Source organism: Lonchura striata, chromosome 12, assembly GCF_046129695.1.
Source record: "Lonchura striata isolate bLonStr1 chromosome 12, bLonStr1.mat, whole genome shotgun sequence".
Lineage (NCBI taxonomy): Eukaryota > Metazoa > Chordata > Aves > Passeriformes > Estrildidae > Lonchura > Lonchura striata.
Genome location: NC_134614.1, coordinates 11,793,736 through 11,810,113, shown reverse-complemented (window position 1 = coordinate 11,810,113; position 16,378 = coordinate 11,793,736). Strand labels below are relative to the sequence as shown.

At 36.7% G+C, this 16,378-nt stretch overlaps 1 protein-coding gene across 14 annotated transcripts in view; it reads left to right on the top strand.

Annotated features, from left to right (window-relative positions):
- The window catches only part of ERC2 (ELKS/RAB6-interacting/CAST family member 2), a 413,681-nt gene that overhangs the window by 112,754 nt on the left and 284,549 nt on the right, over positions 1-16,378 (top strand). For all 14 annotated transcript variants that reach the window (XR_002465649.3, XR_002465648.3, XR_002465646.3 and 11 more), the window contains one exon: positions 9,892-10,059. Coding sequence is in view for 1 of the 14 variants with exons in the window: in XM_021532844.3 (XP_021388519.1) it covers positions 9,892-10,059 (168 nt within the window). In the remaining 13 variants the exon portion in view is untranslated. The remainder of the gene's footprint in view (positions 1-9,891; positions 10,060-16,378) is intronic.

Below are 16,378 nucleotides of genomic sequence, written 5' to 3'. Positions count from 1 at the left end.
TTTAAAAGGCTCCATGTTAATGTCAGCTGTCAGAGATTTAGGAATGAATTTTCATACTCAGGTTTCATTCCTATGACTAGTAAATCTGATTTCATGTAGCCTCTCCTCTGTGTTAAATTATTTATACCCCGATTTTTTTAGCAGTAATATTTGTTTATACATTAATATGCATATACGTGAATATATATATACATATATGTACTATTTATATATAGACTGAAAAGAATTAACTCAAAATGAGAGATTTGTTACAGAAATTGGGGAATATTTTTATGAGATTTTGTCTGGAATGCAGTCATCCAGGTTCAAGAAAGATGAATTCCAGATAGAGAAGAAGAGGAAGGTTAGGGGAATGGATGATTAGGAAAATAAAATAACCTTCTTATGATGCTAAAAAGGCTTGAATCTATCACTGCATTGTGGTTTCATTTGCAGGAATCATTGCAGCCAATTCATTTTTCTTATCAATGTTGTGAACTGGTGGCATTCTTTCTTTCTCCTGTGATATATTGGCTAAGGAATAGTAATTTCCAATTGAAGGATAAACAAGTTTTTAAACAACTTTAATTGTTTACATGATGTAATCTTACTGGACTCTAAAATACTTAAAAAAAAAATCCTGTTTTTTACCAAGGTAGAATTGTCAGTTTATGCTCAACATCTTGTAGCTTAAATGTTATATGACAATTTAGTATTATTTAGATGTCATACTCTGGTCTTTGAACAATTTGAGTTTGTTTTGTGCACAAAAATATGTAGAGGTTTCTTTCTCCTGTCCACTTAAAAATGGAATCTGTTTGTCTTTACATGAGAATTTTTTAATTATTTTCTCACATGTCATTTTTCGAGGAAACAAAATGAGGCAATGGTTTCATCCTAAAAGAAATTATTTGAAATGTCCATTTTCTTTTTTTTCTCAGCTGAACTTCTGCTTCAAGCTTGTGAATATGGGAAACTTCTCACAGTCTGCCTGAGCAGGAGTAGTACTGCACTTCCTAGGGGCATTGATGAGATTTTTTGCATAGTCTTTATAATAATGCTAACAGAAGTTGGTCTGCTCTCTAGATGCTGCACATCATATTGCAGGATTCCTTCCAACCTGCTATTCTAAATTATAATAGCAGTTCTTTATCAGAAATCTTGAATACATCGCAAGTTTCAGTGGGACAACTGTCATTATGGGACTGTGGATGTTTCCTTGGGAATTTTTGGAAAAGATACTGCTCCTAAATGTCTTTCCAGAAATTCCTTAAGTTTCCTGCTCTCCTGAGTCTACACTCCATCAAACTATTTACTTTTATTGTGCCTTTGTGGCACGGTGCTCCTCTGACTTCTTGTATAAAAACACTTTTCAAATGTATTAATAAAATGTTCTCTTGTAGCTAAATAGTTCCCTCACTTCCCCACTGATTGTTTCTGTTTCTTCATTATGATACGAAGTAATAGTTTTATTTCTCCAGCATTTTTTCCCTTAGTACATTGAATCAAGTAGATTTTAAAAAGCCTTTGGAAGACTTACAAGGGTCTTGGAAATTAGTTGAGAGACCTGTGTGTTGAAGACTTTGTTGTGAAGAGCCAGTGTTGAGCTGTGTTCAGCTCAGCTGAGGACTCTCTATTCATTTAGTCCCCAGGTGTTGGCTGTTGTTCTTGGAGGTTGCATGGCTCTTTGAAAGTAGTTTTTGAGTTATTTCACTGCTGATTCTTTCCTGAAAGCACCCCTTACGTATTTGACACTGTAAGAGCATTTCTGTGATAGGGATTGTTTTCATATCTGACTTTACATGGCTTGTTTAGTGTCAAGGCTGTGAGGAAAGCAGCACTTACCAGTTTTGCTTTATCTTGCTCATACAGATGCTATTCTGTCCTGAGGAACTTTGTCCCAGATGGAATATAATTGTGGTAAACTAGTAAACCTATAGCTTCCAGATGAATAATAAATAAATACAAGATTAGATCTTGTCATGGCTCTGACTTGCTGCTAGATCATCTGGCAGACTGGATTCAGTAAAAATATTTGGCAAGGTAATCTCTATTAGAAAGTTAGGCAGCCTGCAACTGAAACTTGTCTGATTTCATTCCTGCATAATTTTTTATTTTTAATTTACCATTTAACCTCTACTGATATCACTGTATTTATTAAAATAATTAAATTGATATTTTTATTTCCGTAGTTCCAATCTCATGCACTGTTTTACAGTATTATTTGGGTCTCATTACTTGCCTTAAACTGTTCAAACATTTAAAATATGAGGTAAAGTTCTCCTCCATAATCATTCCTGTGATTATGGAAGTTCTTTAGAGTAAAATGCCTTTTCCAGTTCTACCTAAAATACCTAAAAAATGGTACTGCAAAGGTGAGATAAGTAAGGAGCTACCAGTTTGGAATCTGAAACAGTCCTTTCAGTCTTTTGACAGGAGCCTCTCATGATCTAAGTAGCCTTTCCCTTGTCTGGAATTCTTATCACAAGCCAGCACAATCTCTGGAAACTAGTTTGGAATTCTGTTTCCAGCATAAAGAAGGAAATATTTTTGCAGTGTCTAGGATAGCCAGAACAGTTGCACTTTTGTTTCAGTAGGAGCACAGTCTGCTTTTTGGTTGAGGTGCTTCATATTAAAAAAATATCAAGCCTTGTCATTTTAATCTATAAATTAATAGATGTGATACATTATTTCAAAGAGCAATTTCCTAAAGGGCTCAGAATATCCCTGAATTTTATCTTGCTCACATATCAGGGGAAATAAGCAAGAGGTTGCCTTGCCTCAAAAGCCATGCAATGGAAAGTTCTGAGTTCTGGAAGGACCCAGGGGACTGAAGGTTTGGCTGGAGGACGTCATGGGGGGAAGCAGACCTGTAATGCTTCATGGTACTCAAGGTCCTTATCAAACCAGCTGATGTTTCCTGTTGTCCAGGAGATTATGGAGCCTGTTGAGAGAGGGAGGACTTCACTCTCAGCTGATGTATTTGGAAACTTTTGGAGGTGAATTTTTAATTGGAGGGATTACAAGTATTTGAAGCTTATTCCCTCTTGTAAGAAATGCAGCAGTTTTCAAAGAAAAGGCTGTGACCTGGTTTCTAGAAGAATGTGAGCAGGAGAGATACAAGAGTCAAATTGCCATATTTCATGGAGAAAATGCGGTGCTGTATTTAAAATAAGCAATATATGTTTAGTGTATTATTTTAACCTTCTTCTCTGTTTGCCATGTTCTTGTGAATAAATGAAAAGTAATGCCCAAGCTGTTTTATGTCATTCTGGGAGCTGGCTGTAGCTTCTGGAAGATAAGTCTGTAGTTGAGCTGATTCCAGCTGGACCTGCAGCTGTAGGAATGTCTGATAGTGAAGTAGGTGACACAACCAGGTGCTCCAGTTTCAGAACAGGGTGAATCATGAGATTCTCCTCTGTGAGATGGGTCACTCAAAAGATGTGAGATTGAGAGAGATGTTGAGGACACAGCTCATCCCTAGAAGCCATAGCACAGCTCTTGGCTTGCTGGAGAGAGGTTTTACCTACAGGGACCTCCTTTATTCTGAGTAGGTTACAAACATAAATGTGATTTTTGAAAATCACACATTTATTGCTGTGTCAACTATTTTTAATTACTAAACCCTATTGGTAAAAAAAGCTAAACAGAAAAAGTTCATGTAAAAACTCTATTTTTGCCATATTGAAAATTAATCAATCTTTACGAATGATTCTTTCATGGAATTCTACTAGTTTTTTTCATGAAGCAGTTAAACACATTGGCTTGACTTTAAAAAAGAATACCATGGCTTTCTAATTAACTTTCTATTAACCTATTACAGTACAATAGCATTTGAATATTGTTGAAGACAGAAATTTCAGAAGTTAAAAGCTTCCAAGATTGATAGTTTTGTAAATTGATTTTAAGTATTTTGAATTTATAACTATCATTATGTTGCTAAATAACATTGAATCTGGAATGCCTGACTTCCTTTTGCAGTAATTCAAAAGTATTATAATAGCTATAGTTTTATAGTGAGCATAAAAATCAGTGAGGTAAATTCAGTGAGGTAAGGTTAGTGCTGGAAGTTTTGTTAACAAAAACTGTAAGTATTAGCACATGAGTTACAGTTCCCATGTGTTTTCCAAAATTTGTTGGACTAAACTGAATACTAAATTCTGAACTTTGGACTAGTTGCTTTAAAGTACTTAATTTTAGTGGTAAGAATAAACAAGATATAAATTAGAGTAAACCAGCTGGTAGGCAGTTGGCTGCATTGATAAGGTACACTGATCAGAATTCCTTGTGGCATGTTATGTTCCACAAGGACAAGCTTCCTACTGCCTGAAGGAACCATTAATATGTTGTTTACAAGGTTCACTGAAACCTTTTCTGGTGTAGTTTGACCCATCAGTTTACCAATTTTCTCTTTTAAAGAGCAGAATAATCTGAACTAGAGGATAAGAAGAATGTAAGAAAAATAAAGATTGATTAGTAGAGCTGCCAAAGCTGTTGAGGGTGGAGGCTGGGAAGTTTATGAAAATTGTTGGTGTCATCTTCAAGGATTGAGTAAAGTGATCTTGAGGTGTTCCAGCTCTGGGTGCTTCTCCTGCCCTTGTACTGAAGGACTGAGGAGCTCGTGACAGAGATTCTGTCAGGGAAATGGCAGGAGTTTGTTCTCCTGATGGGAGCAGCCAACACTGGCCTGTGTTGGCAAAACATCTCCTCTTGCTCACTGTTTCCCTAGTCTACAAAGTCCTCCCCTTGTGTCAGTTCTTAAATACTGAAGTAGTAGAAATAAAACAGTAAACTAGATTATGCTTTAAGAATATAAAGCCTATAAACTCTCAGCTGAATTAAAATGTGAACTAGAGCAACTTAGAGCAGTGGAGAGGTGAGAATGTTGTTTGAGATAATGACTGAAAGTGGAATTTTCTTCTGTGAAGTGAAAAAGCTAGCAAGCTTATTAGAGTTTCAGTTTGGAACAGAGTGTAAAGGATATTGACTGTACAAAATTCAGGTGTCTACAGCTTCAAAACGTTCTGCCTTTTCTGCCTTGAATTTTACATACATCAGATGTTTTTGATAGAAATGAATGTATGGCTTGCCAGGTACAGCTATTGCTTTGAAAAATATAATCTTTATCATATCAGACTAAAAAATGAGGGACAAATATGATGAAGAGGTAGTTTTCATTATATATTCTTATTTTAGAATATATTTTTTTTGGGGCTTTTTTAAAATGGCTCTGGAGAGTACAATTGGGACACATGATATTCTTTCTATACTTGTAGTTAAGTTCTCATATTTGCAAAAGGGCCCATGTGAGAATATGCTGTCTGTACTAATAATTCAGTAGTTCTGTATGGAAAATCAGAGTGACAGGTCTTTTATTCTTGGTTTAAATTGGTTTTCATAGTAACAGCTTAGAACTTCCCAAGATATATGTGGGTGCATAAACACAGGCACTAAGATCTTTAATAGAAACTTGCATTTTTTATTAACTGAAGATTTTCCTTAAAAGATGGTTGCATAAAATACTAAAAGAGCAAATAATAGGGCTGTGGAGCCTGTAGTGATGATGAAGGGGGAGAATGATGGTACAGAAGGGGAGGAGCAGGGCTCTTGGGCACAGTGGTGAATATTGGCTGCAGTGTGTGCTGGAACAGGGCTGGCTCAGGAGGGGATTACAGTTTTTTCACAGTACCCCAGCTGTGGTACTACAGCACACTTAGGACTTCAGCAGAACCTTCAGGTTTAGTTTAAAAAAATTCAGTCAAACATTTGCTTTAAATGTATCTATTTCTGATGATAAAGTAAATCTTAACAGTGAAACACAGTAGTGCTGCTTCACGTTTTACTTCCCCATGGAGCTCCTTAGCACTAAACCACTTTCATAAATGATATATGTAATATGGCATCTAAGTTAAACAGTTAACAGCAAGGAACTTCAAGGAATAGACATCACTACTGAAGCTGGTCATGAGTGGCAGGTGATGACATAAAGATTAATAAAGTTTGACATTGAATTTGGCAATTTTTGCCACTTAAGTGAACTCTTTGTTTCCAAAAATATAACCCAATTCTAAAGTTTTTAGAGTGTGTTGTATATTTCCAGAGCAAGTGACATAGTTTATTGTATAGTAGAAATAAGTAGCTGCTGAGGAAAAAGAAGTTAGACAAAATTAAAAAGCCATTTACTTGGAGAGAGCTTTGATATACTTAATGTGTTAGTTATCAGATCTGGTTTTGCTTTATTTTTCTTGAAAATTATGGTATCCTTCAGGCTGCCAAGTTTTACTAGTAAATATACGGCAAGAGCTTGGAAAAAATAAGTTAAGGACTCTTAAAATTAGATAGTGTTGAGTGAAAAGCCAAAGAGAGGGTTTTTGTGTATGAGAAATCCTTTTCCTTTCAAATATTTATATCTATATATCTGTTGCTGTAAAATGACCCAGATTTAATTTCCTTTCAAATCATATTTAAAATGCCTTAGATGGAAAAGAGGTAGTAACAAAATGGCAGACATTGCTCATAGTGTCCTGGCATGCTCCATCTTTGTACTTCATTGTTCTGTTATTTCATTGTACTTCATTGTTGTGTTATTTTTGGGAGATGTGATTTCACAGTGCCATTTTCAGAGAAGAGACAATTTCTTATATTGGCAAATTTAATCTGGCCAAAAATGAAGTAGTATATTTTGCTTCTGGTCATGCACAAGATGAGGACCTGATTTAACAGCATTTTGGTTTTCTGCCATCTGGAGGTTCTTATTTGACTTATAAGATGATGTCATGCACGCTTAGTGCTGAACAGATAGTGAAAGGTCGCCTGCAGTTCAGCCTGAGGCAGTTTTGTTTCCTATTATGAGAAATGTAAAAGTCTTGGTTCGTGGTTACTACAGGCAGAAAGACAACTTTAGGGAAGGAGAAAATGAATGACATAACTGATATTCTCCTAAACCTCCACATGGCACTCCTGTGAATAGAAAATCAATCTGCACACCCAGTATGAGTTGTCTATTCCGTCTCCCAGGCTGGCACTGGTCAGAGTTCTGCCTCCCCTTTCAGAATAGCTCCTTGCTGTAATTGTTAGTTTGGGATGATATACTTATTCCATCAAGATACTTCATTGTGCAGGTGGATTCTTGAATTAAAGTGCTCTGCTGTATCAGTCTCAAGATGAGGAGATGTAAGAAACTAGATATGTATTTGGCAGATTTTTTTCTGCCACCTAAGACTCTGGTGGATATGCTGTGCTCTTTCCTTCATTGCACTGTCCTTGTGTGAATTAGGGTTAAAAGGATTGAGACTCTTTGGCTGTTTCTCACTGCAATTGAAGCTGTATTTTGGTTATGCTTTAAAGTCTTTATTTGAAGCTAAAGCAGGATTTAATTTTGAGAAGCTGGAGTGGGCTGGAGCTCTGGTTCTGTTTCCCTAGCAGGATGTCACTGGGCATTCAGAATCACTTATTATTATATTTATTATTCAGAACCATTTCATCCTCTCCACCCTCCTTGTGCTCCTAAGTTTTATTGCCTAAAATCCCCCCATTCCTCAGTTGAGTCTAGAGAGCCATGCTTACAGAGTGTGTGGGAAGAAATTTGTGAAGAAGAGTGAGAACTGTCACCTCAGCCCTTGGGGCAGGGAATGGATGGGCAGAGCAGGAAAGATTATTGACTGGGACACTGCTGGGTTCAGCCAAGCAGGACAAGCTGCATCAGACCTGTGGAAGCTGCTGTGTTACCCCAGCCCTGGGGGAATGGTGTCAGTGCTTTGTTTGTCTGAGGGTCCAGTCTCCCCCAGCTCCCTTGACTGGAAGCTTTAGGCTCCTGCCTGGGAATGGAGCCTGGCAGTGGCTGATGGGGAGAGCAGCTTTTGGAGAGCTGCTCCAAGGTCCTGATGAGCTCCTCAGCTGCAGCTGAAAGGCCCAGCAGAGATTTCTGGGGTTTGACTTCAGGGATTGCTTTCAGACGTGAAGCAAAGAAGTGATTAAGTATAAAGAAGATGTGGCAATGAGATTCAGATGAGGACTTTTAGGTTTGTAAAAACTTGCTGCTACTATTATTTCTTGTTTTCTAATTGAAAAAGTCATCTCTGAATCCCTTACTGCACGCTGCTTACAAATTGAGAGATCCTATTAGTGTAATATTGTAAAAAAAGTCTTAAAAATAAAATAAATCTAGTGGAATATAAATCTTTTTTCCAGTGTATAGAAAGGCAATGAGCCATTTTAAAAGCAGGAAGAACATGCATTTTGAGATCCAATAGATCATCTAAATTGGTCCCAAACCAAGTTTTAAAGGGGCATTGAAACTACTTTTGCTTTGAATAAATTTAGTGTTACAAAACTCAGAATATACATATAGATTTAATGATTGTTTTGCACTTTGGTAGTATTCTGATTAACTAGAGAACAAATTGCTTAATGGAGGAGATCCTTTCTGACTTCCATTTGCAGAACTAAAAATTGCTAAGCTTCTATTTATGCCCTTGCAGTTTCTTCCATCTAGCTTTTTTTTATGAATTAACCTTGTACATTTCTAGGAAATACAAACTTTTAACTCTTGTTCTTTATTTTCTAAAGTTTGTATGTTTGAAATTTGGATTAGAGAATCTAATATTTCTCCCTTGCCTGACTGCCTGCAGTTCTCTTGTAGATGGAGAATTATTCTAAATTGCCACATCATACATTTTCAATCTAAACCTTGACTTCTCAGTGGTGAACCTTGCAGCCAAAGAAAGCCTGTGAGTCCACTTAATATGAACACCTCATGGTTCAGAGGTGCAGAAAAAGCCTCTGTTCAAGGAAACCTGTCTCTGTAACAATAAATGATTACACTCCCTTTATCTTTGTGCTCTACTTCCCATGATTATTGTTAGCACTGACCAAATTTTATGGGTATATGTTTTCTTTCAAGATTTTATTTACAATAAGCTTTCAATAATATGAAACTCACAGTGAAAAAAAAAAATCTTGGTTTTCAAAAACTTCTTGTATGATGAAATGTATTCTTCTCCCAAATATTCCCCACCCCCCAGTATTTTATGCTGAGAGCTTCTCAGCAATTCATTTGTAGCTGCTTTTCTGAACCAGAATATGTAAACAGTGGAAGTGTTCATGAAGGCACCAATGCATATCCAGTGTGATTCTTGTACTAATGATGGTTGAAGCCAAACACATTCTCTTTCTTAAAAGAGTTGAGATCTCTGCTGTTTTAATACTGTTTGAATGATATTAAGAGAATAACAAATTTGCATATTTAACAGCAAGAAATGAGAAAATCAAGGGTGCTCACACATTCTGGGCTGTTGGAATTCTCTTGTATTGTAGGTGCAGAGTTTGTGGTTATTTGGAGTGGGCTGGGCTCATCCCCAGTGTCACAGCTGTGAGCAGCAGGTGAGCAGCACTGGCAGCAATGAGCCAGGGAGTGCCCAGGTGCTCTGAGCAACCACCAAAGGGAACAGAGGGCACACAGGGACACTTGCATGTGGTATGAAGAGCATAAAAGGTTGTGCTGTAGAACAGTAAAGAACTGGATGCTTGAAGTCTTCTTTGGTGTTGGTGATGCCTCCCCATCTTCCTGACACGTTTTTTTTTTTTCTTCATTTTAGTGTTTTTTTTTTAAAAAAAACCCCACCAGTGATATATGCAGAGTGTTTTGCTTAGGAAAATCCTTGAATGTCCCTTATTTTGTTTGACAGGTATTTGTGATTACTGCAGGGAAGTAGTCAGACCCATTCGGTAAGAGACTTTTGAAATAAACACTGGAGAAAAGTTTAATAGGTAAAACAATGTCTTAGAGCTCAGTTTGGAAAATTACATTGATGAGAAATAAAACATTTCTCAAGTGTGAATGAAAGAGTAATAGAAAAAAATATGCTAATGATCTCTACTGATCCCTAAATATGCTTGATTTACACACTATAGGTTGATGCCTTGCGGTTACGGTTAGAAGAAAAAGAAACTTTTCTGAATAAAAAAACAAAACAACTTCAAGACCTCACAGAAGAGAAAGGAACCCTTGCTGGAGAAATTCGAGATATGAAAGACATGTTGGAAGTAAAAGAAAGAAAAATTAATGTCCTTCAGAAAAAGGTACGTTCACCGATGAAATGATATATTGTACAACTTTTGAGGCACATTTAAAGGAGATACTCCTGTTTCTTAGTGTATTACCATTAATATATTAAAAAATATGCAGAGAGTCTGTAATAGTAAAATTTTCTAATATAAAATGCCTTGCTTTTATCTGTGGGTACATTTTTTATAATATCATATCAGAAAAATATTAGATGCTGCAATTGTCACATTATTATTGGAGTTAAAGTACTAAAAATCCTGATAAAACTTCTTATCCCTCAACATAAGGGATTCCAGTATCCTTATGAACACTGATTACTACTCTTCCCAAATAATGTAAATAAAATGTGTGGGCCTGCTAATGGATTGGGGTACTGCATTTTTAGCCTGTATGACTTTCTTTTCTGGGTGGAGAGAAGGGGAGTGAAGAAGGAACCTAAATTAAGTCAGTTATCTGCTTTTCTTATGGTATAAAGACATTAAGAAGGGAGGCTCCTTCCAAACAGCCAAATTATCTTATTTCTAATTTTCCACAAGTGTAACTAGCTGCATTTGCTCTCTTTGGAAGTTGGATTCAATCATTACAGTTTTCACCTGGGGAAATGGGGAGGGAATTTCCTGTAGAGGCAGCTCTGCAAGGGTTCTGCATACAGTAGTAGAATTCTAATTTCCAAATCCTTTTTCTCACACTCACCAAAATATTTATGCTACCAGATGTGTCCTGTACACTACTGTTTGTGTCCTGTGTGTCACTGTTTACCATATATGCATTTGTGAGCATACAGAGAAATGAAGGAAAAAATTCTGGCATCACCTATATTTTACAGTATTTATATATTGTTCTCCCCTCCTTTTACAGCCACTCAAAGAATGTCTACTCCTTACATTATTATGTACGTAGTTCATGTTACTGTGGTTTTCCTCCAGGATTCATACAGGGTGTACATGGTCTAGTTGTGCTTCTGTCTGCAGTTGCTTAAGTACCGAATTAAAAAAGGCAAGTTCTTATTTTCCAGAAACTGAGAGGGCTGCTTTTTCAGTTCTGGGATGTAAGGCCAATCAAAGCTGGGATATAAGTACTCATCCACTTTAGTACTATTTCTGAATATTTGCCTTGTTATCAGCGCTGATCATGTGAAAAAAAGCAAACTTCAAGGCTTTTAGCCTGAATGATAGTTTTGGACATATCTTGAGCATTCTGAAGAATAGAATGCATCTTCTCTTATTGTTTGCATTCTAAAAATAACTAAAAAACAAACCCCTGAACAAACCAACAATTACAATTTCTTTTGTACATAGATCTTGAGGAAATGGTTCAGTAAAGAGGAATGTGATGAAAATTTTGTGATGAGTAACTATCACAGAGCTATCAGCTCTATCTGTCCTGGCTTTGTCCTCAGAAATATGCAGCATAACACTTTCCCTGTTTCTAAGAAATCATGGCCATTTTATTAGGGTGTGCAGATGATCTTGCCTCTTTTGCACTTGCTTCTGAATGGAAATAATCATTCTCAAACTACACTCTCTTCACTAGATCATGGAATAAAATATATCATAGCCTCATGAGCTCTAGTATACAAAGAGATAAATCCTGCTAACAGCTGGGTGGAAAATTTGAGCTAGTACTGAACTGATATTTTTAAAACTGAAAGTAGCACTTCCAATAGCATTTTCTATATTGTAGGTTTTTATTTCCTTTCATTAGGGGACCTGTGAAATTTAATTTTTCTGCTGTGGGCTAAAAATACTGGGTTTACTTAGAGAAAAATTAATTTTGATGATTATTTAAAAAAAACCCAATAAGTTTTATGTTTACAGCACAAAAGTTATGCATAGATTTATTTCTCTGAAGCATTCTTTACAACCATATTCTTTTAATGTTAGCATGCTCAAAAATACTAATGCCAGATTGTCATAATACCATTATTTTGTTTATAGAAGAAGAATGTTGTATTTGGAAAATACATTTTAAAATTACCCTTAGGTCACATTTTCAGATATGGATCTTTATTTTACCTGTGTTTCTCTTCCAGTATTCATTCACAGATCATTTGACTAAAGAGAAATTTGATTGAAATATTGTCCTGTTCTGCTCACCCCTCATTTAAGTAAATACAGAGCATGATCCTATAAATGATGCTTTCAGGATTTACTTTTCATGTGCCTGGTGTACAATTCTGAAGTAGAAAATGCTGTATGTCACCAATGCAAACCCAGGATTTTACGCTCAACTGGAAAAAAAAACCAAAACAAACCAATCTACTTGTCTGGTTAACACAAGTGTTCAGCTGCATTTTGGCAGTGCTTGTTAGATAATGACTTCTCATGCTTAGGGCCCTTGAGCATTCCAGTGTCCTTGGCAGCAGATGGAATCTCTTCTCTGGGCCACAGTACTTGCATGCAGAAGGGAAGGTGTTCTGGGTCTATTTGGTTTTTTCAAGAAGCTTTCCTGGCACAGAGCCTTTCAGTTCTAGATAACATTACCCTCACCAGATGAAGTTGTGTCCCATGGCATTCATACCTTGGACAGTCCACGTGTTCTGGCAAAGGGAGGACATCTCCTTTAGGAGCACAGGCAGATTGGTTATGTGTTATTTCAGAAATATGTTGGACTATGTATAGTACTAATTCCTTGCACTATAATATTTGTTATTGCAGTATTTTTGAACAGGCCCTTTTCAGGGGTTTTCAGAGAGCGTAATAGTGGATGCTGTGCTTTAATAAAAAGATTGTTCAATATACCTGTTTTCTTTCCAGTTTTGAAAATATGCCTTTCCAATTGCAAGCATAACTAAGAATAAATTTTTATAGAAAAGTATTTAATCTATCCTAATTACAGTAATTTTATCTTTTATTTTAATCAAATTATAATTTTATCTTTTACTTCTTTCTGGATTGCAAATGACTTTTGCTTTCCTCCAGTTTTTGGTCACATCTTCCAGTATTGATTTCACTTTGGGATGGAAGCCAGACATGTCTGTGTTGAGTATTTAGAAATTTGTTCTCGTTGTGCACATGCATGTGGAGAATTCAGGGAGTGGAAAGCAGGATTTCAGTGACACTCAGGAGGTGGAACAATGACTGGGCCTCACAGCCCTATGTTTACATACCCTCCCTCATCCAAGACTGCTCTGGTTCTGCTCACTCTCCTGAAAACCTTTCTGGAAATGAAGGAAGTGCTTCTAGTTCTTTTTTGCAGGTTCTCTCTGGACATCAGATTCTTCTGACTGTAATATTTTAATTCTTGCCTCATTTTCTTCTTTCTGCTCAGGACCAAATTTTATAGCCTTGTAGTTTTGTTTACTTTTGATATGAGACTTGTGAATAACCAGTTGTGCTCCTGCCTTCAGTTGTTGATGCAAGATAGATGGCTACATCTCTCTCCACTCAGCCTGAAGTAGCTCACTCAGCCTAAAATAACATTTGTTTTAATGGTTGTATTCAAGTAACTGAAGAGGGAAGAATTTGTGTATAGTGCCTAAAAATATTTCTGTCAGTAATAACCTGAAAGTGAGTAGGAAGGAATATGTAACTTGGAAATATGCAATTTCTAGTCTGTATTCCTTCTCTTATATGCATTTACCTGCTGTATGGAAAAATTATTACGAAGGAGATAAAACCAAACCCTGAAAAACTCCTTTTGGAAAGTGGAGCAGTACCTTCTCTTTTCTGGATAGCTGTCACACTGGGAGGGAAGAATAGGTTCTGTTGAGCATTCCCTACCAAAGATGTGGAAGAATCAAGCCCAAAATAGCTGTGGTGAGGCCCATGGGAAGCCATAGCAATGAACACAGGGTAACAAGATGCAGAAAAATGTATGGGCTAGACAAGGATCTGATGGTGCACTGTCCTTCTGTGCAGAGATTTGGGTGTAATTTTTGACCAAATTGAAAAACTGCTGCACTATTCAGTATGATTTGCAGGCTTAAGGGAGGCCCAGCAGTGGAGCAGCGTGTGTTTAGAGGATTTGGATCAAGGTAGATTGGCATGGAGTAATAATAAACTTATGTCAATGTCAGAGGTGCAATATTACTTAATATTTCTTTCTTTTAGAACCTTTGGCACCACTGTTCCATTTTAATGCCAGTAAAGTTGGGTATGCTGTTTTAATAGCCTTGTTTAACCTGGCAAAGCTAGTCTTACACCTCATATCTGTCAGTTTAGCATGCAGAGGGGCAGACCTCAGAAATCTTTAAGTATTTCTTACCAGAATGTTCCAGTTCTATGAATGTGGCCGAGTTGTAGGGTGGAGGGCAAAAGTGCTGAGCTGGATGATGTCCCTCTTTGCCCCCAAATTTCACCTTTTGTACAGTGGTAGAAGTGGAGTATTTTGTCCTCTAGGAATCTACAGATACTTAAAAACTCCAATTATATACTCTGAAGTAGGAGTCTCAGTGATGAAAACAAGTAGCTGTTGAGACAAGAGCAGTGTACAGCATGTAGATCTGGATCATATTAGGACAAGAGCTTGTGGAAATTCTTTTGTGGGGACTATCATAAAAGACCACCAGCTAAAGGGGGCTAATATAATATTCTACCTTGACTTGCTACATAACTTTTAATGTAAAATGTTACAGTTTCCATCTTTAATAGTTTAATCTTTGTGATTGATGAAGTGCTATATAACTAAGGGCCTTAACCTACCAGTTAATTAGCATTTGTAGGAAATGTCATAAAGTCTTAGTTCCAATGTAATAATTGAGATCTGTACCTGGAGAGGCTGGACTACGCATTTAGGTGATATTGTCCAGTTTGTGCTAAATTGTGTTGCACAATTAATTGGATGCATTGCTGTTGACTGTCTTCTACAAAAGAGGAAATGTAGATTTGGTCAGGTTAGGAGTGATTAGGATAAAACAAGGAGTCCTACTTTTGGGCTGAGAAATTTGCACCAGTATTATTGCTTGATGCAGTTTACAAGTAGAACAGTAGCACATTGTGGATAGAAGATGCCTTTGGATTTTTTTTTTTCCACAGTTTAATCAGCTGGGAGCATGTTTCCATATTCCCAGGAAGGGGTCAGGGCATGACAAAGGACATTTTTTATTAACTGTGTCAAATTCTATCAGTACTCTGTAAATAGGCTGTTATGTGAGCTGGCATTTTGCAATAACAAATCAGAGATCTATTGTATTTCTGGAGTCAGATGATAAATTCTGAATGAGTTGCTCTGCAAAACAGAGCAATGTTCTGACCATAGAATTAAGTGTTAAAAAAAGTAAAATTAGCAATTCTTTCTGGTGTAGCATAAAAGTTTTGATGTTATAAAGCTGCTATGGTGACTATTAATTTTTGTATTATTTAAAAATGGAATCTTTAATAGTATATGTCCATTTTAGCATACAGTGTTCAGTGTACTGAGTATGAGAAAATTGTGCTTTGTTGGATACTAAGGCTTGTAGCTTTGCCAAATCATGGTTTATTTTTCAGAACAGTCTGAAAGTGAAATTGAACTAAATATAGTCAGTTGTTCATCCAGGGTGGTGGTGTTACTGATCCAAATACATTATCCTTAAAATGTGTCCTCAAGGATTCTGCACAATCAAATTCAACTTTGGGACTGTTGGGTAACCACAAATCCCCTTTAAGCCTAACCAGAGCAACTGTTGGGATGCTCTCAACCTGTACACAGAGACACTGAGAACAAGGTCATTAAGATCAGAAGCAGGGATCATTTTCATTTTTCTTTAGCCTAATTTCCCATTCTTTATAACACACTATGCTACTAAGTTTTTACAGTTTATAAAAGACCACTAGAAATATGTGATCCAATATGCATTCAGTTAGTGAAGTCAACCTGAATGTTCACCCAGTCTGAAACCATAGTTATGAGTCTAGGTCCTTGCACATAGAAGTTCAAGATAGTTGTAAACTTTTCCAGCCTTTGCTTGAATGGATTGTTCTTTTCAATGAATTTGGGACCCACTGAGGCTAGAAGTCCAGAATTCTGTTGTTCTCCCCTGCTTTGATCTCCGTGACCTGCTCACTCCCGCTGTTCTTTTTCAAGCCTACACTTTAAAAGGAGAAGAGATGAATTACACACTTCTGCTTACTGGCCTTTTTGAAAATAAGCACTTACCTCTTCAGGACAAAATCACCAAATTCTCAAATAGAGTTTCATGAGATTACAAAATTTAAAAACTTCTATGCAATGGCAGTCTGTAAACATGGTAATTTCTGAATATCAGGTGTATTGTAAATAGTGGATTCTCAATTAAGAAGAAATACTGACTGCAATTGTCTACACTACAATAATAAGTTATTGTAGAGCAAGTTATGCTAGCTGGTTTTGAGAGGATTCCTCAGAGATGAAGAGAATGGGGTTGTTGAACCC